The 22,757-nt window shown below is 55.1% G+C and overlaps 6 protein-coding genes across 6 annotated transcripts; 3 read left to right on the plus strand and 3 right to left on the minus strand.

Annotated features, from left to right (window-relative positions):
• Nucleotides 1–517: 517 nt before the first annotated feature.
• Nucleotides 518–2,578, minus strand: PRI1 (p48 polypeptide of DNA primase; the record flags this gene model as incomplete). The annotated part of the gene is made up of 2 exons (XM_062891347.1): nucleotides 1,842–2,578; nucleotides 518–1,787 (listed from the first exon to the last, which is right to left on the minus strand). Exons 1-2 carry the CDS (start codon nucleotides 2,213–2,215, stop codon nucleotides 518–520), a joined length of 1,644 nt encoding a protein of 547 aa, XP_062742682.1. The 5' UTR covers nucleotides 2,216–2,578.
• Nucleotides 2,579–2,721: 143 nt separating this feature from the next.
• On the plus strand, nucleotides 2,722–5,504 carry QC762_509360 (uncharacterized protein). The gene is made up of 2 exons (XM_062891348.1): nucleotides 2,722–3,283; nucleotides 3,356–5,504. The coding sequence occupies exons 1-2, from the start codon at nucleotides 2,894–2,896 to the stop codon at nucleotides 5,261–5,263; spliced, it is 2,298 nt and encodes a 765-aa protein (XP_062742683.1). The 5' UTR covers nucleotides 2,722–2,893; the 3' UTR covers nucleotides 5,264–5,504.
• Nucleotides 5,505–5,959: 455 nt separating this feature from the next.
• BCK1 (mitogen-activated protein kinase kinase kinase) lies at nucleotides 5,960–12,472 on the plus strand. The gene is given in 4 exon segments (XM_062891349.1): nucleotides 5,960–6,229; nucleotides 6,244–7,857; nucleotides 7,921–11,903; nucleotides 11,980–12,472. 3 exon segments carry the CDS (start codon nucleotides 6,631–6,633, stop codon nucleotides 12,119–12,121), a joined length of 5,352 nt encoding a protein of 1,783 aa, XP_062742684.1. The 5' UTR covers nucleotides 5,960–6,229; nucleotides 6,244–6,630; the 3' UTR covers nucleotides 12,122–12,472.
• A 60-nt stretch (nucleotides 12,473–12,532) lies between these two features.
• Nucleotides 12,533–15,567, minus strand: QC762_0086420 (uncharacterized protein; the record flags this gene model as incomplete). Its single annotated transcript, XM_062883994.1, has 2 exons — nucleotides 12,533–12,857; nucleotides 12,956–15,567. The coding sequence occupies 2 exons, from the start codon at nucleotides 15,565–15,567 to the stop codon at nucleotides 12,557–12,559; spliced, it is 2,913 nt and encodes a 970-aa protein (XP_062742685.1). The 3' UTR covers nucleotides 12,533–12,556.
• Nucleotides 15,568–15,993: 426 nt separating this feature from the next.
• msh2 lies at nucleotides 15,994–22,576 on the plus strand. The gene is made up of 2 exons (XM_062891351.1): nucleotides 15,994–19,511; nucleotides 19,569–22,576. Exons 1-2 carry the CDS (start codon nucleotides 19,488–19,490, stop codon nucleotides 22,302–22,304), a joined length of 2,760 nt encoding a protein of 919 aa, XP_062742686.1. The 5' UTR covers nucleotides 15,994–19,487; the 3' UTR covers nucleotides 22,305–22,576.
• Nucleotides 17,663–18,994, minus strand: TRM10 (tRNA (guanine(9)-N(1))-methyltransferase; the record flags this gene model as incomplete). The annotated part of the gene is made up of 1 exon (XM_062891350.1): nucleotides 17,663–18,994. The coding sequence occupies one exon, from the start codon at nucleotides 18,992–18,994 to the stop codon at nucleotides 17,663–17,665; it is 1,332 nt and encodes a 443-aa protein (XP_062742687.1).
• Nucleotides 22,577–22,757: the final 181 nt, after the last annotated feature.

Below are 22,757 nucleotides of genomic sequence, written 5' to 3' on the forward strand. Positions count from 1 at the left end.
GGGTGATGATGGTTTGGGATATAAGGGGTATTTTTTTGGTTATCGGGTTGTATTTCATCCAACTTGCTGGGACCTTCAGCCTCCACCAATGACACCGACATCGTTTACACCCCCATGTGGCCTCTTGGTTGGACCGATCATGCTTGACACCTACTACCGCCCATCCATCTCATGGAAACGGACAGACAGGAATCAAACTCACATCACTGATAAGTGAAGGCTGCTGTGCTGATTACACCAGTTGGGGTCATTTTTGTGCGAAGCTTCTTACGGGAGGGGGTGTTGGGAATGGGGTTTATGGATGGAGCGGAGAGGTGGCGTTTTGATTGCGGGAGGTTTGTTGTAGTGAGGGAGGTTGACTGTGTCTTGCAGAAGGGAGCATGACACTGATAGAAACACATGGACAGAGATCACATAGCTGAAGAAAGAGGCAAATTCGGAAAACATGGCATTGTCCCATCCATATACACCTCTACACAAAAAACCCACCATTAATACTACATCACTCAAACAAAACCTAAAAGTCCAGGCCCCCCTCCTCCTCCCTCTCCCTCTTCACCCTCGCAAACTCCCTCTCCTCCCTCAACAGCCCATGCACAAACCCCCTGAACTGATCAATATAAGGCTTGATACTCGTCCTCTCCCACTCGGCCCCCCTTCTGTCTTCATCATCCCCCTCCTTCTTCACCACCCCACCCGCCGTATCAATCTCATTCACCAACCCCCCAATCGTCGGCACACCCAACGGATCAAACCCGTCCAGATCATCCGTATCAATCGGCACACAAACCCTCCCGGTCCCAGGGTGCACCACAAACGGACTCTTCAACAAATGCGTCTTTTGCTCCGTAACCAAAATATCCAGCCGTGGATACGTATACTCCAGCACGATATCCTGCTTCGCCTCCAACAAATCCTTCGTATTCACACTCCCCATCGTCTTGGCCACCGAATCAATATCCCCCCACTTGACCACCGACGACCGCCCCGGATTAGCCTCCCACTTCTCCTTCAGCGCCACCCTCAGCTTAACATCAGGAAGCAACATCAACAGCTTCTCCGCCCTATCCTCCTCCCTCCACGGGTCCTGCCCCTCAAGCACATCCGTCAAAAAGTGCTCCTTGAGAATCCCCAAACTCCTCGCCAGATGCGGATGCAAAGGCCTCCTGACATTAACCCTCTTCCCCGTCTTCTCCCCCCCCTTGACCACCGAGAAATAATTCCCAATCGCCTTCCTCTTGTGATCATCCAACCCCCTCGCCTTGCGATCACAGACCCAAGCGTGCGCGCCTCTCCTCCCGCTGTACACCCACATGACATGCTCATACCCAAAGTCCTCTTTCAGCGCCACCCCCAGCACCTTGATCGCCATGGTGATGAACCGCCAGCACTTCCCACAAATGTTCGCCTTGTCGCAGCACGTCCGAACATCGTCGTAGTCCGTCAGATCGATGTCAAAGCAGAGCTCCTTCGCCACTGGCTTGAAGGCGCTCGAGTTGCGAAACGTCTTTCGATCGCGGGGGTTGGCTGTGTAGATGGGGCCGATCTCGATGCGCTCGGGGAGGTGCTTGAAGACGTCTTTGCGGAGGAGGTCGAGGGTGGCGTAGGATTGGAAGCGGAAGACGACACCCCCGGAAAGCCAGAGGGAGAACTCGCGGTGTTTGAAATCGGGGGTGGGGGTGGGGGAGTGGTTGAGCCATTGGAAGTAGTGACGCCAGGGGAAGAGGAGCTGGTAGAAGGCGCGGAGAAGGTCGGGGTTGGAACCACCGCCGGAGGGGGCGGCTGGGCTGAATAAAAGGGTCAGTGTTGTGATGGTGGGGGGAAGAGGAGGGGGGACATACATTGGAGATGAAGGCGGTACTTGGCCTGTTACGAGATCTTTGTTGGTGTGGTTGTTCTTGCCAGAGAACTCATCGTCCGAGTCGGAATCCATCCCGTCGAACAGATCCTCGAGTTTGATGTCGGATTTGGTTTCCTGCTTGATTTCGACGGGGGCGTCTTCTTCTGCTGGGGCGCTGGAGGGTGGTGGTTGTTGCTCGACGGCGGCGGGGGGGACTACGGGTGGGGATTCAACTTCGTCGACGTCGGCCATGAGGAGGTCCTCGTCTGTTAGACCGCCGTTGCCTAGGTTGAGGGTGGTGTCTTCCATTGTCGGGGTGAGCTCAGTTCGAGCTGGGGGGTCTTGTTGTTCGGGGGTTGATTCTGAATGAGGCATTGTTTTGTTTTGTGGTGCTTGAAAGACTTTATTGTCTGTCAGTTTAGTATAAGAGCCGTTGTTGGATTGGCACAGAGAGACTTGATGGCGATGCTGAATGTTGTCTGTTGGGGGAGGGACCCTGGTGGCATTGAATTTTGGACAGGACGCGTCGAGCGAATCTCAGAGCGCGTCGCGCGTAAAGTGGCCCCCACTTGTACCGCTGGGATGGTAGGAACATAACCCTAACCCTGCCACTTACATGAGAGCGGCAGCTTTCGGGACCGCATCATAGACGCATAGGCAAAGATGGCTCTCATGGTTGTCTCTGACAGGGCTGGAACCAGGAAAGATGGACGCCCCGATGATACATACATGCCCGCGATGCCTTCTGATGAAAGGAGAGAATTGTCTCTTGTTTTTCTTCACGATCCGAATAAGAGCTGCAGTTTTGATCTCATATCCAATCATTGCTCCTGCTGGTTGCCACTTGCGTCTTCAAATGATGGCCGGCCCAAGCGTCCGGCTCGCCTGGTCCCCCGTGTCTCGCCCACGTCATTCACTGCGCCCAGGCGTGGAACAAGGGGCAGGCGCTCACTCAACAACGAACGACCACTGCCCTAACTCCCAAACTGAACAAGCCCACCGTTATCCGTAACCTTCTGCTGCCTTCGACCCTCGAGATTTAAAAAAGCAAAAATGACCGGCGCCGGCTTTCGATTGATTGTCGAAAACGGCAAGTTTCGAGACGCCCACGGCCGCCAGATCACCCTCCGAGGCATCAACGTCGCCGGCGATGCCAAGTACCCCAGCATACCCGACCAGCCTTCCCACATGGCCGAGAACTTCTTCGACGGCGACAGTGTCAGGTTCACAGGACGACCGTTCCCCAAAGAAGAAGCCCATCTCCACTTCTCGAGGCTAAAACGCTTCGGTTACAACACCATCCGCTATGTCTTTACCTGGGAGGCCATCGAAGCCGCCGGGCCGGGTATCTACGACGAGGAGTGGATTGATAACACGATAGGTGTCTTGCGCGCTGCGAGGGACTATGGATTTTACATTTTCATGGATCCTCATCAGGATGTGGTGCGTATTTTGTTGTTCTTGTCTTGCTGCGGCAGAGTGCCTTGTGTCTGATGCTATCCGTGCTCGTTACAGTGGTCGCGATTCTCGGGCGGATCTGGGGCGCCCATGTGGACGTTGTACGCTGCCGGTCTGAACCCACAGAGCTTTGCTGCGACGGAAGCTGCTATTGTACACAATGTCTATCCGGAACCCGAGAAATTCCCAAAGATGATTTGGTCAACCAATTACTACCGCCTTGCTGCGGCTACCATGTTCACCTTCTTTTTTGCCGGCAAGACGTTTGCGCCGAAATGCATCATTGATGGGATGAACATCCAGGACTACCTGCAAGGGCACTTCATCCGTGCCTGTGAGCATTTGGCCAAGAGGATACACGAGGCTGGCGACATTGAGAACGATGTCGTCTTTGGGTGGGAGAGCTTGAACGAGCCAAACAAGGGCATGATCGGGTATGAAGACATCAGTGTGATTCCGAAAGAGCAGAATTTGAAGAAGGGCACGTGTCCAACGATATGGCAGACCATTCTAACCGGGTCAGGGCGGGCTGTCGAGGTTGAGACGTGGGATATGGGTCAGATTGGGCCCTACAAAGTAGGGCGGACGTTGGTGGATCCCCATGGCGAGGTTGCGTGGTTGCCGGCCGACTACGACGAGTCCCGTTATGGGTACAAGAGAGATCCCGGGTGGAAGCTGGGCGAGTGCATCTGGGCTCAGCATGGGGTATGGGACCCGGCTACCGATACGCTGCTCAAGAAGGACTACTTTGGGATACACCCGACGACGGGGGAGCATATTGACTATCCTTATTTCACCAACAACTTCTTCATGGAGTACTTCCGGGTATACCGGGATGCTATTCGAAGTCACCACAAGAACGCCGTTATCCTTCTGCAAGGCCCGACGATGGAGCTCCCGCCAAAGATCAAGGGGACTCCGGATGGCGATGACCCTCTTCTCGTTTATGCCCCGCATTGGTATGATGGCATCACTCTGATGACCAAGAAATGGAATCGGTACTGGAATATCGATGTAATAGGTGTCTTGCGCGGGAAGTACTGGACACCAGCTTCGGGTCTACGGTTCGGTGAGACGGCTATCCGAAAGTGTTTCGCGGAACAACACGCAACCATGAGGCAAGAGGGCTTGGACTACATCGGGAACGTGCCTTGTGTCATGACCGAGTTTGGTATCCCATACGACATGGACGACCAGAAGGCGTACAAGACGGGGGATTACGCCAGCCAGTCGGCTGCCATGGACGCCAACCACTTCGCCGTGGAGTCTTCCGGTCTGGAGGGTTACACGCTGTGGCTCTACATGACCAAGAATGTGCACGAAAGAGGAGATCAATGGAATGGTGAAGATCTTTCCATCTTTTCGATAGACGACAAGCTGCTTCCTGTCTCGCCGATACCTCGATCACCCTCGACATCGAGCCTCCTCAAACCCGGCGACGGCAGCCAGCGCAAAGAAGTTGATGATGACGGCAGTGTCACGCCAGCTAACCTCAGGCGGTCCATCACCAACCCGTCCATCTCGAGTGAGGTGACCAGTCGGCAGCCCGAGCTCACTGTCGCTCCTGGGTACCGAGCTGCCGAAGCCTACGTGCGACCGGCACCTGTCGTTACGGTCGGGACTATCAAGAATTACTTTTTCGATCTCAAGCAGTGCCAGTTCAACATGACCATCATCGCCCCTAAAGCAGCCGAAACAGACACGCCGACGATCATTCTCCTTCCTGATTACCATTTTCCAAAGGATGAGTGCATTGTGGAGGTGAGCTCGGGGAAGTGGGAGATCAGCAGTGATGAGGAGGAGTCTATTATGCTGCAGAGGTTGAGGTGGTGGCATGGGAAGGGAGAGCAGGTGTTGAAGATTACGGGGGTGGTCAAGAAGCATAACATTGGGGAGGGGGAGGGGGGGTATTATGATCAGCTGAGTAATGCTGTGGATTTTGTGGGGAGTTGCTCGGTGATGTAAATGTGAACGATGGATTGAGAGGATGGGGCACACGCCTTTTTTTTTTTTTTTTTTTTTTTTTTTGGAAGGGGGCTGGGGGGGTTGAAAGGGGCGCAGCAAGTACATATACCTATGATTCTTGAGGTTTGATAGAGAGGACCAGCGATACCTTATACATTTTATTTCGGTAACATAGAGCGTTTGGTAAGTAAGGGAGTATATATAATGAGGGATGAGTAAATGAGATATACGAAATTGGGAAGTTTCTGGATCGTTCCTGTTGGGTGTATCATGATGACTGGGGATACTTGACACCCCGACTCTTTGAGGTACCTTACCAGAGCCTCGGACAGGTGATATCATGTTTGGGTGCCCGGCTGGACGGGATCATGCCCATTCCCACAGGGAACGGTGGTGGTGCAGCTAGGGGCAGTGGTGAAGACGGCGTGAAACTCTTATCTACTTAACGGCTGCCTTGTAGACGGTGGTAAACCAAGTCCAGATATCAATGCATCTCTTGGGGAAGCGCCCTGAGAGTGCCCTAGTCCCTGAGCTGCAGGAGGGTGGTGTCCGCTGCTGCACAGCCAATACCCCACTCCCACCACCCCGGCTTCGCCCAAGATTGAGCCCCGCTTCATCATCCCATTCGTCCACCCACCGTCGACCTCTGCTCCTCCTGCCTTGTGAATTGCTGTCCAACAATCCCGAAGCGCTTCTGCCCATCGCACATTCTAATAAACGACAAAGAGAGAGGAGAAGCGGGACACAGCCGCGCTGCCGCCCTGGCCTGGCCTGGTCCTTCTTCCTTTCTCTTTTCTCCACCCCGTCGTCGTCGTCGTTGTCGCAAATCACCATCTCCACAGGTGCTCCTTTCCGACCTTGGATGCGCCGAGGATCTGATCAGGATCACAAGTGATCGATTACCTGCTACCTACCTACCTACGCTGCATCTTTTCTCTCTCTCTCTCTCTCTCTCTCTCTCTCTCTCTCTCTCTCTCTCTCGTGTGCCGCCGGCTTGTGACGACAACGAGGCTTCGAACGTCCACCGCTGATACCACCGCCGATTACCTACCTGCCGTCCTACCAAAAGTTACCCACATAAATCTCTCCGCGCTGCTGTCTTTCGTTTGGTCCAGACGTGATTGGGTTCCTCGAACAAACCAGGCAACTTTTTTGACAACCTCTTTATTATACACATCATCTCTCGTGATCTCTTCTTCTGCCAAAACTCTCTTTGCTCATATAGTGCGCCCACCTCTATATCTCGAAAGCGGGAGCGTATCTCCCCTACCCTCCGCTCCCCGAAGTGTGTTGGGCAAAACAAAACCAACATCGATTTTACACTCCCAGAGTTTCTGTAGCTATAAAACGAAAAAGAGGAAGACAAAATGTACAACCCTCCCGGACAAAGGGACGCAACCCGCCCCTTCCATGTCCCGCCACCTCCTCCGCCCATGTCCCCTCCACCGCCAACCGTCGGGATCAACAACCCCATGATGACAATCCCCCCTCCTCCCCCTCGCCATCCAAACGCCCCCTCAACAGCCGGCAACGTCCTCCTCCCTCCTCCCCCCTCGGGCCCCCCACCAAACAGCGGGTTTCCAAACAGTGCGATTGCCCCCCCGAGTGCGCTGGGATCAACCGCGCCGTGGCATGGGACATGGGGAAGGGCATACGACGGGAGAACAGCGTTCAACATCCCGCCTCCTCCACCGGGTGGTGGGGCTGGCGGTGGTGGTGGGGGGGGGAGTGGTGGTGTGCTGAGGGCTTACGATCCAAAGTATCACGCTCAGGTTCTTGCGGCTGGGAATAACGGGGCGACGTACACTGTCCCGCCTCCTCCACCTCCGCAACAGCAACAGCAACAGCAACAACAACAGCAACAGCAACAGCAACAACAACAACAACAACAGCAGCAGCAGCAGCAGCAACAACAACAACAGCAACAAAGTGATCAGATGGGGGCGCTGACAAGTGCGACGTATATTCCGCAGGGGGATACATATGGTGAAGGGGTGGGTATACCCGGGCTGGGGCTGGAGGATAGCGCTATAGGGTGGAACATGGGTGCACATTTGGAGTCTGCCACGGCGACTCCGCTGGATGAGAGCTCGGGGAGGGATAGGTTGTACGCGAATGCTATGGCGCAGCGGGGGTCGTCGACGACGAGCAATGCTACTGTCTCTTCGGTTTCTGTCCCGCCTGAGCTGGCGGCGCAGTGGCCGATGGAGAAGGTGCTGGGGTGGTTGCAGGCGAATAACTTTTCGAGTCACTGGCAGGAGACGTTCAAGTATCTTGGGCTGGACGGGGCGAGGTTTTTGGAGTTGGGGAGCAGTCATGGGGGGAGGGGAAATTTTGGGATGATGCATCAGCAGGTTTATCCGCGGTTGCTGGCGCTGAGCGGGCCGGAATGGAACCAGGCGAGGGAGAGGGAGGAGGGGAAGAGGATGAGGAGGTTGGTGAGGAGTATTGTTACGGGGAGGCCGGTGGAGGTGAAGGGGGGGAGGTTAGGCGGGGGACAGCAGCAGCCGCAGCATGCGAGGCAGAATTCGACGAGCGCCCCGCCCGCGGTGACGGGGGGTCAGACGGGGAACAGGTCGGCCGAGAGCCCTAATGTGAGTGTGGATGATGGGTTTTGGGATACGGGAGTGACAGATGCTGATGATGGTGACAAACAGACGCCCAACCCGATCAAGATCCCAGAATTTGGGTTTAGCAGGAGGTTCTCCCAGTCTCGCGCCACGACGATGCCTACGCTCAGCAGCACCATGCCGACGGATCACAGAAACATGATGAAAGAAATCGACACCAGCCGCCGCCACAGCCCGACGTTGAGTGAGTCAGGCGAGGCGGGTGGCACATTCCGTGGTGGTTCGACCCCGTTGGGCGGAGGCGGCGGCGGCGGCGGCGGCGGCAGGGACAGCCCGATTGCTGGAAGCCCGAATCCCGCCTCGGGTCTTTTCCCGTCCTCCACTGCCGGAAATCTCTCAGCGTCTCCACACAGCAGCAGGTTCGGCCACCGATCGCGAAACAGCACCGACTCTGTCTCGTCCAGTGCAGCAATCTACGGCAGCGGTGTACCTGCCGACGCGGCCGCCATGTTGAAGAGCGGCATGAATATCGCAGATGTGGTGAATGCCGCCCGGAATGCGAATGACAGGCGGCATGCCCAGGATGGGGGGAGGCCGTCTCCGCAGGAGTCTGGTGGCGGGGATAGGAGTGCGGGGGAGCCGCCTGGGAGCGCAAAGGGGAGTGGTTCGTTCTTGTCGATTTTTACGAGGAAGAAGCACGGGAGGAAGGATGATGGGTTTGGGGGGGATGAGGATTCGCCGACGAGTCCGGGGTTGAGTTTTAAGCCGCAGAGCTTGGGGGATAACAGGCCGGGGAGCAGTGCGGGCACGTACGGGCATCATCATGCGGGCAATGTGAGGGCGAATCGGGGCGGGCCGAGGGTGTTCATTCTTGCCACGGCTGATTGTTGGAATTATCGGATGCTGGATGTGACGGATATCGAGACGGCATCGGATTTGAGGCAGTTGATCTGCATCAACTTGGGGCTGCCCGAGAGCGAGGGGGCTTACCTCTACCCCACCGAGCTGGGCAGGTTTGAGCATGATGGGGAGGCTCTTGATGATTCGAAGCTGCTGGCCATCAAGGCGCAGAGGGCTGATGCGATTGGAACGCTGAAGCTGTTTGTCCGTGTGGGTGGACCGCCACAGATGCGCCAGACGGGCGCCCAGATCGCTATGGACGAGGAGACTTATGTCAAGCTGAACGGAAGGATGCGGTCTAGTTCGTCGCCGCCGACCTCGAGGCAGAACACGCTGACGGGCAAGGAGGAAGAGGACAAGATGCTGACTGCAGAAGCGATCGAGTACCGGACCGAGCAGCTGAGGAAACAAAAAGAGTATCTTGCCAAACGTAAGCAGGTCGCTGAAAACAATCACGTTGCTGACAGGAGCCCCTCGTCTTCCATTGTTGGCAGAACCGTCGATTTCGACCAGCCTCGGCACTCGCCCTTTGAGGACCGAAAGATGGACACTTTGCTGCCCCAGCGCAAGCCGCCGGCGCCCCCTAGCGACCCCTCGGCCACGCTGATCAAGGCGAACTCGTTGAAGAAGACGGGCCACGGCCTGCGCCTGTCGGGCGACAGCGGGTACCACCCCAAGCGGAAGACGTCGTCTGACTTGCGCAGCAGCGGCGACGTCGTGTTTGAGAAGCAGAAGCGATGGGGTCCCGTAGCCGACCCGTCGGCGGGCATCGGGGCGCTGCTAGTGGGCATGAGCGACGGCATGGCCAGCATAGCGCGGCCCCGGCCAGGGGGTGGCATGATGCAACAACGACAGCCGTCGCCGCATCGGGTGGCCACGGAACCTATCACGTCCCAGGAGCTTCAAAGAGGTAAGAAGGCCATGTCAACTGTCAACTTTGGACCAGCGCACCAGCGAGAGAGATCTGGTTCTGGCGGAGGAAGTCCGAGACCGGGAGGGATGCCGGGCTCGCCGGGCTCTTACACGTGGAGCTCGAAGAACGTGCCCTTCCTTGTTCCGGACTACTCTCCCAACGGGACACCTGCTCCTCCCCCGGCGTCGCGGATGCCGGATGGTGGTGGGAGTAGTGGTGATGGATGCCTGGACCAGAATCACAACCACCAAGCTCAAAATGGAACAATTGCTAAGATGCGTAATGTAGCGCGCGCCCCGTCGCCCGGGAACGTCAGCCCAAGCTCCCGACGACGGCCGAGCGATTCCTTCAGCAGCCAGGCGGCTGTAGCCAAGAAGCGGAAATCACACGGTCCGGATACCGATTTCACGGACAACGATGTGACCTTCTCGGCGAGCTCGACGCGGGCGAGTAAGAAGGTGGACGACTCGGACTCGGATGATGATTCGGATGATGGGCTGTTTGCCATTCCCATCGCGGCGAGGAACTCCGGTCCGGACAAGGGCAAGACGACAGCGCCAGCCGAAGGGAACAGCGGCGATTCGGATGGTGCTTCCGGCACCGGCACCGGGAAACGGCCGAGTTTGAGGCTGAACACGAGGTCGGGGAGCAACAGCCGGGCGAAGAAGACGCTTTCGGTGGCGTTTGCCGCCTCGCCGCAGTCGAGCAGTGCGGGGGGGAAGACGCCGTTGGAGGATGATGAAAGCGGGAGGTCGTCTTCGCAGAGGAGGGGGACGCCGGGGACGCCGCAGAGTGAAGGGGGGTGGGACTCGGAGGAGAAGGACAGCAAGATTAGCAGGAGGAAGTCGTTCATCGAGAAGGATGTGTGGGCCAATCGTCCTCCGACGGACGCGCTGGTTAACAACCTGGAGGATTTCTTTCCCGACCTGGATGTTGACCAGCCGGTGCTGGAGGAGGGGGTGGATCAGGAGCCGCCGTCGCCCATTGCGGAAGGGGATGAGAACAATCAGGGGAGCGCTTCGGTGCCGCCGTTGCCGCCGCTGCCGCCGGGGTTGTCGACTGGGAAATTGCACACTTTTTACAATGACAACGACACCTTGGGATCGGATGAGTCGACGCTCAAGGCGCTTGAGTCGAGGCCTGTGTCGATGCAGTCGCTCGCGCATAGGAGCATCAGGCGGTCGGGAGGGGGCGGCGGGTTGGGGAGGATGAAGTCTATCCGTGAGGTGGCCAGGGGGGCGAACGAGTTTGGCAAACGGTACACCCAGGGCCCTGGCCAAATCGACGCTCAGAGCTCCGCCGCCGCGGCGGGGAATAGAAACACCAACCTGATGAGGAGAAAGAGCACAAAAATGTTCAACGCCAACATCGTCCAGATCCAACCCGACAGGGGGTCCCTCAACCTCGCCATGGGAGGGCTGACCACCATCCCCCAAGACAGCCTCCCGACCCGGTCCACCAACAGCAGGGAGAGCATCCCCAAACGCCAGACCACCTTCCGCTGGTTCAAAGGTCAGCTCATCGGCAAGGGAACCTTTGGCAGAGTTTACTTGGGCATGAACGCCACGACGGGCGAGTTCCTCGCCGTCAAGGAAGTAGAAGTCAACCCCAAGGCCGCCCAGGGCGACAAGAAGAAGATGCAGGAGCTGGTCGCCGCGCTGGACCAGGAGATCGACACGATGCAGCATTTGGATCACGTCAACATTGTGCAGTACCTCGGCTGCGAGAGGAAAGAGACGTCGATCTCCATCTTTTTGGAGTACATCTCCGGCGGCAGCATTGGCTCCTGCCTGCGCAAGCATGGGAAATTCGAAGAACCCGTCGTCGCGTCTCTGACTCGGCAGACGCTGTCTGGGCTGGCGTACCTCCACAGAGAAGGCATCCTCCACCGCGACCTAAAGGCTGATAACATCCTTCTCGACCTGGACGGGACGTGCAAGATTTCGGACTTTGGGATTTCGAAAAAGACGGATAATATCTACGGCAACGACAAGACGAATTCGATGCAGGGGAGCGTGTTTTGGATGGCGCCCGAGGTTATCAGGAGCCAGGGGGAGGGGTACAGCGCCAAGGTTGATATTTGGAGCTTGGGGTGCGTGGTGCTGGAGATGTTTGCGGGGAGGAGGCCGTGGAGCAGGGAGGAGGCGGTGGGGGCGATTTACAAGATTGCCAACGGGGAGACGCCGCCTATTCCGGAGGATATCAGGGAGGTGATTAGCCCGGTGGCGATTGCGTTCATGTTGGATTGTTTTACTGTGTAAGTTTCTTTTTCTTCACAACAGCCCCCCGGGGGGGGGGGGAAGAGATGTGGTTTGCTGACAGTAAGAGAACAGGGTCTCGAGCGAACGTCCGACGGCTGATGTTTTGCTCAGCCAGCATCCATTCTGCGAGTTGGACCCAACGTATAGCTTTTTGGATACGGAGCTGTATGCCAAGATTGCGGGGAGGGTTAATGATTTGGGGAGGGGGCAGTAATGAAGGCAAGGGGAGGTAATGGATAAAGGGAGAGTCTTTGGTTTTGGGAGGGAGACGAGCAAGCGTTTGAGCGTTTGTTACACACACATAGATATATACACACACATACATACAGGCATGACATGTACAAGAGGAGGGGAGGGGCAAGCATAAGATAGCTTTGTTGTTATATAACTTTTTAGGTAGGAAGAAATGGAAGGTTTGTTGGAGGGGATATCACCATGTATTGGTAAAGTTCAGAAACCAAGAGAGCGTCTTTCTATTTCAAGCAGTTCTCTTACTTGCTTGACAACATCATGATAAAAATCAACAGTCTAAAAAAAAAAAAAAAAAAAAACCATCAAACGCCATTTTATCCCTTTTCTTAACTTGATGAAAAACCTCCAGGATCCAAAATCGTATACATTTATATAATATATATCTTCATCTCCCCCTCTACGTCGGCCTCCTAAAAGGATGCGCCTCCGTATTCAAAACCCACTCATCCAAACTCACCACCTCGGGCTCCGCAAACAACAGATAAAAATACTTCAGCGTCTCCGCCAGCCAGAAACTCTCCATACTATCATCCATCCCGCCCGCGTCACCCTTGGCAGTGACGTCCCTTATTGCCGAATGTCCCACCTCTGTCTGCGTGTGTTTAATCACAGACTCAAACATTTTCCATCCCTTTTCTTGCCACTTGGGATCGCCTGTGATGCGGTACATGTACCAGACCGACTCGATTGCTTCGGGGCTAAGTAAGGGATACAGAGTTAGTATGGGATGATGGGGAAAGAAAACAAACAAAAAAAAGAAAGAAAAAAAAGAAGAAAAAGAAGAAAATAAACATACCGGAGGATGTAGCGTTTATCGCTCAAAGAGGTGAAGCCGGGGGGGATGATCTCATTCTTCAGACGGTCGGCAATGTACTCTTCGTGAGTCATTGGTTTGATTGGCTCCGGGGGTAGGGTCAACTCCGTAAGGGGGATTTGGCTGTCGTCGTCGTCAGAGTAGGTTGTTGCCCAGTCATCATCACTGGTGTTGGTGTTTGTGACGGGGGCAGAGTTCAGATCCAGGCTGTTTTGCAAGTCCGCTCCTCTAGGCTCGTTAAAAGTTCCATTCAACTGGCGGCGTTGGAAGCGAGAGGGGAACGACCCCTCTCGTGCTTGGGGCTTTTCCTCTTGCTGCTGCTGCTGCTGTACCGGCTGCTTAGGCTCAGTCTTCCGGTCAGACCCAGCACCAGTGTCAGAATTGGCGTTGCTCTTAGCCACCGGCCGTCTCGCCGCCTCCTCCTTTGCCTTCTCCACCCTCTCCTTCTGCAGCGCCTGCTCCTTCTTAATCTCCTCCACCTGCTCCTTCCAAGCAGCCTTGCTCTCGTAATACCTCTCCATCTCCTGCGCCCGATACGAAGCCCTATAATCCAACTGCTCATGCCACGCCGTCTCGTTAAACTTGCAATCCGTCGCCGACTTGCAAGGCATAATCTTGGCGTACTCAGGCATGATACCCGTGGGCATAACATCGTAGGCCCAGAAGCAACCCTCCGCAAGCTTCTTCCCAATCTCGACATCCTCCGGGCTCTCAAAGATCTTTCCCCCAAGTCCAAACATGCCACCCAGAAAGCAAGTCAAGTGAGTAATCTCCCACTCATAGTCCAAGCTGTCGGCCGTCCCATCTTTGCTCGTCGCCTTGGCCGAAAACAAAATATCCGGATCCCCCTTCGCCATCGGCCTAAACAAGAGATGCTTCTTCACCGCCGCCACAGTCTTCTCATGCATGGTCTTGTACTTCGGCACCAGCCCCCCCAGCAGCAAATACTGCTTAGGAAAGTACTCATACGCCGAATCCTGACTCCCGCCCATCCCGTACGACCCCCAAGCATTCGAACTCACCAGCCCCTGAGGAGCACACTCAAACCCGTCCGGCAACTTTTTCTTCCCCGGCCTTCCCGGCGTCATTTGATCCCTCCCCCCAACCCCATCATCCCCCCTGACAACCTCCTCCCTCCTCTGCACCTTAACCCCCGTCCCCCCAACAACCCCCAACCCATCAACCCCCACCACCCCAAGATCAACCCTCCCATCCTCCCTCTCCTGCTGATCAACCGGCGGCCAAGGCGCACTCCTATTGCACCCACTGGCATCCAAATGCTCCGGGAAAATCCCCTCAATCGCACTCCTCCCCCTTCCCTTCCAATTCTGCAACTCCTCAAACGCATCCGTAATCCTAGCCACAGCATCATAATACTTGTTCTCCCCCGTCAACTGCGCCAACCTCGTAAACTCCATGCTCATGCTCCCCAGCTCCGCCACGCCCGCGTTCTGCGCCGCCCGTTTCGGCGCAATGTTGTACGCCGGGTGCCACTGGTAATACAAGATCGGCAGCCTGTTGGGCGTGTCAAAGACGCTCATCAAGATCTCGGCCAGCTCCTCCGCCTTGTCCAGCAGCACTTTGTATTCCTTCTTCATGCCCGAGATGTCATACGCCGCAATCAACCCCCCCAGATAACGGATTATCGTTTCAAAAACGGGAATGTCCGTTCGGTAAGGTGTGGTGGTGAAGTCGATTTCCGCGACTGCCTTCAACGCATCCTCAAACTCCGACTTGAGACCCATGATCCAGAGCGTGTCGAGGGAGTCGACGAGCGTGGCTGCCCAGCCGCAAAAGGGGTCATGGTAGGCTTTTGACACGGGGCGGAGCTCGTCGTGGGTCCAGGCGTAGATTTTGTAGCCCTGCCAGGCGCGCTGGGCTTCGGCCTTGACTTTTGCCAGGCGGAGCTCGCGCTTCTCTCTGGCCTGGGGGGTTTCGGGCTCGAATTTGGCCTGGATGGTGGGGATGGGTTTTGGTTTGCCGGTGGGGAGGGGGATGATGGATTCGGGGGGGATGGGGAACCATTCCGAGGGTTTGGTCCAGTGGACTGCTGTGGTGGAGGTGGTTGCTAGATCAGGTTCGGAGGGGGTGTTATCGTGGTTGTGGGAGCCGATTCCTGAGCCGGGGAGGCGGTCGGGGATCGTGGCTGGGTTTGTTGATTTATCCTTTGGAGGCTGTTCTTTCTCGTGGGTGCCCTTGAGGGGGGGCGGTTTGGTAGGTAAATCGTAGGATCCCTTCTCCTTGCTTTCCTCCTTTAGGCTTGGGATCTTGACTGGTGTATCGCCGTGTCCGTGGTCGTGGTCGTGGTCGTCTACCACTTCGGGCTTTGGTTTCTCCTCAACTTGGACCTTGGGCGCCGGCGGCTTGACCTCCACTACTGCTGGATCTTCCTTGACAACGGGCGGTTTGGCAACAACGGGCGCCTGGGCTTTCTCGGCCGGTTTCGTCTCGACCTTTGTCTCCCGATGTCTTGTGCTGGTATGCCATATCTCTTGCGTCCTATCCCATTGTGAATTCTTGGAGACGTGGTACAGCAGGACGGTGATGACGAAGGCGCATATCAGGAATACGCGATATCGACGGAGTCGGAACATTGTAGCGGCGGCGGTTTAGCGACGGATAACCGCAGAAGGTATGGGTATTTGCGGACAGGCGCGCGCGCACAAGCGTTCCGTTTAACTCGATGCCAGGATATATCTCGAAGTCGGGATGTATGTATGGGTGGAATAAAATTATCCAAAAAAGAGCCAGCCAGCCAAGGGGGGGGCGGGGGGTTATTCAAAAAGCCAATATCTCCGAGTGGATGGCATGGCGGATGACCGACCCTATTCAATATTCAGGAGAGCTATCGCTGCCCCATGGGAAAGGTCAGTAAAAGCCAGCTTCTCAGGTGACAAGTGAATAGGAAAGAGCAAGAGGGAAGGCCAGAACTCACTTAACCCAAGCCAAGATGTCCCGGAAAAATCATGGAAAAGAGAGCAATGGTCAGAAAGAGGAAGGCGGTTCATCAATCATTCAAGGGTTGTCTGGCCTGGTGGGTAGGAAAGCGCATGCGTGCCAAGCCGATGGCAAAGCTGCCCCCCTGTCGTCTTGAGGGAGGGGAGGGAGGGGGGCGTCTGCTTGGTGGTTGGATATTTCTTGGCATTGGATATGTCTTGCTCCAAACGGCAATCGGACACCTGTTGACTTCCTTGCGTCTTTCTGTTGTGAAGGATGAAGACCGGGGGATACAACACTATAGCCGCGCAAATCCTCTGCCATTTTAACGTAACAGATCTTTAGCGGCCAGTTAGGCTACCTCGAGGTTGGGATGAAGCTTTGACATTCCCATCTCTACATAACTTGCTTGACTCGGCTGATTCAAGCTGGCCTGGCGTAGATGCAGTATGTCATTCAACCGGTGGCTTTGACGATAGCGGGAATCGATATTAACCCGGAGAATAAATAAATCAATTCAACCTCCTCAGCACGTCCAGGTTCGTCAGCTTCGGCAATGCAAGGCCGGGAGTTGCCAAGTCACCTCGTCCCACTGATCTGATATTGCGGGGTAGTTCCCCGCCATCAAGTTAGCGTCCTGAACTCACGATGCTGACATGCAGCGTTTCTGCTTGAGAGATAGATGCTTTGTTTTGATTATGAGCCGGCTGACAAGACAATCATATTGTAAAGGCTCTCACCTAGGTTAATACCATGTGGCTCAGGGGCGAGCTCTTTGTGCAAGCCCGAATCCGAGGCACAGTAACGAATCATACGGCGCTCAGATATCAGACCTTGAACACCGATAGAAACCTCACTCAAGGCAACAGAGATATTTGATGACAATAGATTGAACAACGAATCAACTCACTGGATCATTCGAGAACTGCCGTAAACCCTCAGTTGTTCAAGACGATGATCAGGGTCCAGCTCCTGCATCTAGAAACGGAACTGATCGTCCGCCCACCTCCACAACCAAACTCAAGAACAACCAAGGAAAGCTTGTGCCGACACAACCGGGCCGTTCTCAACATCACCCGCAAAAATATGCCATCACAAACAACCAGAGAATTAAATATCAAATCAGGGCTCCAAAAGCACTGCATCAAGTTGGGGGGTATCTAACACTCAAAAGAAACCTCTTTCAGAAACCTTTCCCTTAAAAAAACCATGGATCCCTCGTAGCGATGCCCGGAATCTACCCCGTTCCCAAATTCGCCTATGAACATCTGCCCATGTTGTCCGAGACTTCCAGTCCCATCCTCTAATCCAACCTGGCGCCTACCTAGCCCATCTGTGCATTCCGCCTCCGGCTCTTCATCCTCCTCGTCTTCCTCCATCAAACGCATCCACCAAGACCCTCATTCCACCAAAAAAAAAAAAAAAAAAAACTCCCCTTTCTCGATCCCCCATCTCACGCTTCAAGAGCCGGAAACGTCTCTTTTCCTCGATCGAGATCCACATTCGCTTGCGCCAATCCTCGATCGGATTGCCACGCTTGGCAACTCTGACCTCGGGGGGTTCCCAAACCCCAGGAGTATAGGTATGAGGACTTTGCACCTGGGGCCTCTCTTGCTTAGGGATATCCTCCATGTCATTGTCCGAGTCACTCTCGGTGTCGCTTTCCACGCGTCTCCCTTCTCTGGTGACGAGTCCAGCGGTGGCTGTCTGAGTGGGAGGAGTGGAGGCCATTGTCTGATTGGGAGAGGGGTTCTAATCCATCTCCGGCTTGATCTCAGTGTCGGTCGACTTGTCCGGCTCATCCTCCTTCTGATCCTCTTTGGTATCCTCCTCCTTGACATTCCCCTCGTCATCACCCCCAGCTTGACTCCCACCACCCTCCTTCAGCACACCACCCTTCCGCTTCGGGATCACCTCCAAAAAGGCCTGCCCCCAGTCACCACACTGCAGCCACTTCCCCATAATCTCCACCACCTGGTTCGTCGTCAAGACAAACCGGCTCTGCATGGCCATGAAATCCCCGATCGGCAACTTCGCATGGCGAACCTTGTGTTCTTGCGCTCTCTTGTAGCAAAGACCCTTCTCCCTGTTGCGATCGACCAACCCTCCAATGATGTACGCGGTCCCTGGTTCGAGTCTGTCAAGGGTATACGGCGAGTCGGAAGTGAGGTAGACAATGTTCTTGTGGACACTGTCCTCCTCGACATCCTCGGTCGACTTGTTATCAAACTTCTCATCGAGACTCATGTGAGGGACGTTGCCCGTCTCCTTCGAAGCGACGTGATCGGGAAGGTTGTACGCGGTATAAGGCTGAATAAACTCGTCGATAGCTTGCTGGGCGCAGTCGACAAAGTTGTTTTCGGTAATGATCACATTCTTCCAGTTGAGGTGGGTGTTCTTGAGCTTTGTCTCAAATCTTTCCTTGAGCTTGCCCCCAAACCCGCTGAGTGACAGATGGGCTTGGTTTTTCTCCTTGCGGTTCATTGCGTACGATCTGGTGAGCTGGCTCGACAGGGAAATCAGTTCTCCTTCGCGCATGTATTGCTCGAAGTCGCAGTCGATGACAACGGAGATGGGGAGGAAGTTGGGTTCGAGAGGCTTCTTGGTGGGAATGAAGGCCATTGGGTCGAGTCCTTTCTCGACAGCTTTAGCCATCAACTCCTCCTTCTCTTCTCGACGCTGGGCTTGCTTCTCGTGGCGCTTATCTTTGCGCTTCTGTTTGCGCTGCTCGGCGTAGGCTTCATAGGCGGCTTGTTTGCGCAACTTCTTGAGCTCGCGCTTGGAGGGACCAGGCTTGACCTCTTCGGTGGAAGGGGTTTCGGTCGAAGCCGGAGTCTGCCCAGCTTGCTCGGCCGGGATCATGTTGGTATCGATGGCAGCCTCGGAGGGGTTGGCTGGCTGCTCGTCGTTGTTGACAGAGGGTGTGTTCTTCTTGATGGTTCTGTTATCGAGCTCGCTGACATCGGTGTCGGCCTTGCGCTTGCCATTGGCAGTTGAGAGGTTATTGGAGTCGCTGGTGGTGGCCAGAGAGTCGGTCATCTCAACGTCCGGTGCGACGGTTTGCGGATCGGTTACGGTAGCCATGTCGCTTGTTACGGGTGGTAGCTTGACGGGAGGTTTGTAGCAAAGGGAAACGTAAAGATGGCAGGTGGAATTCCGAGAAAAGAGGATGTGAGAACTGGATAAGACGGTGCTTATATAGTGGTGGAAGGGGAAAAAACAAGAGAAGTGAACAATGGCAAGTAATATTCACTTGGTCTGCAATTGTCAATTCACTTGAGCTGCTCCCGGAGGTGGGGTGGTGACCGGAGCTTTAATTTTTTAGCGCAGGACAGTGGCAGAATTACCCCACCACAAGCTGGGGTTACCGGGCGGTGAAGGCTTAGTTGGTTGGCTGGACAGCGCGCTGAGGCGCGTCTTCTTTAATTGAGTCGCGTCTCCCATGACCAGGGGGTGGGCAAGTCACCTAAATTGACAATCCCGACATTTTGGTTCCCCATCCATCTCAACTTCGGGATGTCATCAAAACCTGTACAACTTTGAGAGTGTACAGAACCAAACCACAGCCACAGCCAACATGTCTTCCAGACCAGAGCTCAAGGTAATACTGACCTTGTCTTCCTCAACTGCTGAACATATCTAACAAAGACACCAACAGGTCGATGATGAGCACGGCTTCATCCGATACTACAAGTCCCTTCCCAAGGTCGACGAGGACGTGATTCGCATATTCGATCGAGGTGACTGGTACACTGCACACGGAGAAGATGCCAATTTCATCGCGCGCACTGTCTACAAGACCACCTCGGTTGTCAGACAACTGGGCAAAAATGACCACACCGGCCTGCCATCAGTCACCATGACTGTCACCGTCTTCAGGCAGTTCCTTCGGGAAGCGTTATACAAGCTGGGAAAGAGAATTGAGATTTATGCCAGCCCCAACGGCCGCATGAACTGGAAGATTGTGAAGCAAGCCTCGCCAGGCAACCTGCAAGATGTCGAGGACGAACTTGGAGGGCAGTTCGAGGGAGCGCCAGTGATCTTGGCCGTCAAAATCACAGCCAAGGCATCAGAAGGCAGGACGGTTGGCGTGTGCTTTGCCGATGCCAGCGTAAGAGAGCTCGGTGTCAGCGAGTTTCTCGACAACGATCTGTACTCCAACTTTGAGTCTCTGGTCATTCAACTCGGCGTCAAGGAGTGCCTCATGCAGATTGACAAGGCAGAGAAAAACAAGGATCCAGAGCTGGCAAAGCTGAGACAAATCCTCGACAGCTGTGGCATTTCCGTTTCGGAGAGACCAGCAGGCGAGTTTAGCACCAAGGACATTGAACAAGATCTGGCAAGGCTGCTGAAGGACGAGCGGTCTGCCACGTTACTCCCACAGACCGACTTGAAACTTGCTATGGGCTCAGCAGCTGCTCTGATCAAGTATCTTGGTGTTTTACACGACCCTTCCAACTTTGGACAATATCAGCTCTACCAGCACGACCTTGCCCAGTTCATGAAGCTTGATGCCGCCGCGCTCAAAGCCCTCAACCTCATGCCCGGTGCCAGGGATGGTGCCAAGACCATGAGTCTGTATGGTCTCTTGAACCACTGCAAGACTCCCGTTGGTAGCAGGCTGTTGTCTCAATGGTTGAAGCAGCCCCTGATGGACAAGGCTGAGATTGAGAAGCGTCAGCAGCTTGTCGAGGTGTTTGTCAACGACACTGAGCTTCGACAGACTATGCAGGAGGAGCACCTCAGGTCTATCCCTGACTTGTACAGGCTATCCAAGCGCTTTCAGCGGAAGAAGGCAACCCTCGAAGATGTCGTCAGAGCTTACCAGGTCGTCATCCGCCTGCCCGGCTTCCTAGGCACACTCGAGGGAGTGATGGACGAAGCTGCCCGTGACCCCCTCGATGAGGCTTACACCAACAAACTCCGCGAGCTCTCCAACAGTCTAGTCAAACTCCAAGAAATGGTCGAAACCACCGTCGACCTCGACGCCCTCGAAAACCACGAGTTCATCATCAAACCCGACTTCGACGACGGCCTCCGCATCATCCGCAAGCGCCTCGACAAGCTCCGCTCAGACATGGACAAGGAATTCTCCGAAGCAGCCAACGACCTCGACCAAGAGCGTGACAAGAAGATCTTTCTCGAGAACCACAAAGTCCACGGCTGGTGCATGCGCCTGACCCGGACAGAAGCAAGCTGCATCCGCAACAAGTCCCGCTATCAGGAATGCTCAACCCAGAAGAATGGAGTCTACTTCACCACCAAAACCCTCCAAGCCTACCGCCGGGAATTCGACCAGCTCTCCCAAAACTACAACAGAACCCAATCCGGTCTCGTCAACGAAGTTGTCGGCGTAGCAGCCTCGTACTGCCCCGTTCTCGAAAAGCTAGGCGGCGTCCTCGCCCATCTGGACGTGATCGTCTCCCTCGCCCACTGCGCAGAGAACGCCCCCATCTCCTACGCTCGTCCCAAAATCCACCCACGAGGTCAAGGACAAACAATCCTCACCGAAGCCCGCCACCCCTGCATGGAAATGCAAGACGACGTCACCTTCATCACCAACGACGTCTCCCTCACCCGCGACAATTCTTCCTTCCTGATCATCACAGGCCCAAACATGGGCGGCAAGTCAACCTACATCCGCCAGATAGGCGTCATAGCCCTCATGGCACAAATCGGCTCCTTCGTCCCCTGCGAGTCGGCCGAGCTGACCATCTTTGACTCGATCCTCGCCCGCGTGGGGGCAAGCGACTCGCAACTAAAGGGGGTATCAACCTTTATGGCCGAAATGCTCGAAACAGCCAACATTCTCAAGTCAGCCACCTCCGAATCCCTGATTATCATCGACGAGCTAGGCCGCGGAACGTCGACCTACGACGGGTTCGGTCTCGCGTGGGCGATTTCGGAGCACATAATCCAACAGATCGGGTGTTTTGCCCTGTTTGCGACTCATTTTCATGAGCTGACTGCCCTCGCGGAAAAGTACCCGCAGGTTCAGAACCTGCATGTTACGGCGCATATTACGAGCGACAGGGATGTGAAGAGGGAGGTGACGCTGCTGTATAAACTCGCTCCGGGGATCTGCGACCAGAGCTTTGGGATTCATGTCGCCGAGCTGGTGAGGTTTCCGGACAAGGTTGTCAGGATGGCGAAGCGGAAGGCGGACGAGCTGGAGGATTTTACGAGTAAGCACGAGGCGGGGAGTGTCAAGTATGGAAAGGGGGATGTGGAGGAGGGGAGCGCGTTGTTGAAGGATGTGCTGGTGAAGTGGAAGGATCAGGTCAAGGGGGGGGGGATGACGAAGCAAGAAATGGTGGAGAGGTTGAGGGAGCTGGTCAGGAGCGATGAGAGGTTGGAGGGGAATCCGTTTTTTCAGAGTGTGAAGGCTTTGTAGGGGGATGATGGGTTCGAGGGAAGGGTTTCAGTGTGGACATCATAAGATTTTGTAATGCGTTTGCTTTCGGACACTGGCTGGGTTGGTCAAGGGTAGGGGAAGGGTTATGGGAGTAATGATTTGCATTTTGAGCAATGGCAAAGAGGTTGTGTGTTTACATTTTGCCATGAGCAAAAGGCGGGGCAAGAGTCAGCTCATATGTTGCGAAAGACAACTTGAGATAATACACACCTTTTGCCATCCAATCCCATGTCATCACAGAGGCATTTTCCATGCCACTGCACTGACCGTCGAGATACATCAGCAACCACAACCCTCACACCCCTCTATGACCCATGGAGGATTTCCATGTCAGATCACCGGAGGAACAGTATCAAAACAACGCTGCTCATATTTCTCACCGCGTCTTCGTCTAATTCTCCCCATCCCCCCTGCCCCCTTCCAATCTCTCGC

The sequence above is a fragment of the Podospora pseudocomata genome, chromosome 5, assembly GCF_035222375.1.
Source record: "Podospora pseudocomata strain CBS 415.72m chromosome 5, whole genome shotgun sequence".
In the NCBI taxonomy this organism is placed as follows: domain Eukaryota; kingdom Fungi; phylum Ascomycota; class Sordariomycetes; order Sordariales; family Podosporaceae; genus Podospora; species Podospora pseudocomata.

What these genes read in the sequence shown, in the direction of transcription:
- QC762_509360 (XM_062891348.1), top strand. Translation starts at nt 2,894, where the DNA reads ATGACCGGCGCCGGCTTTCGATTGATTGTCGAAAACGGCAAGTTTCGA. An exon ending in TGGATCCTCATCAGGATGTG is followed by an intron (nt 3,284 to 3,355) that starts GTGCGTATTTTG and finishes TGCTCGTTACAG; the next exon opens with TGGTCGCGATTCTCGGGCGG.
- BCK1 (XM_062891349.1), top strand. Translation starts at nt 6,631, where the DNA reads ATGTACAACCCTCCCGGACAAAGGGACGCAACCCGCCCCTTCCATGTC. An exon ending in GGTCGGCCGAGAGCCCTAAT is followed by an intron (nt 7,858 to 7,920) that starts GTGAGTGTGGAT and finishes GGTGACAAACAG; the next exon opens with ACGCCCAACCCGATCAAGAT. An exon ending in ATGTTGGATTGTTTTACTGT is followed by an intron (nt 11,904 to 11,979) that starts GTAAGTTTCTTT and finishes GTAAGAGAACAG; the next exon opens with GGTCTCGAGCGAACGTCCGA.
- msh2 (XM_062891351.1), top strand. Translation starts at nt 19,488, where the DNA reads ATGTCTTCCAGACCAGAGCTCAAG. An exon ending in CTTCCAGACCAGAGCTCAAG is followed by an intron (nt 19,512 to 19,568) that starts GTAATACTGACC and finishes AGACACCAACAG; the next exon opens with GTCGATGATGAGCACGGCTT.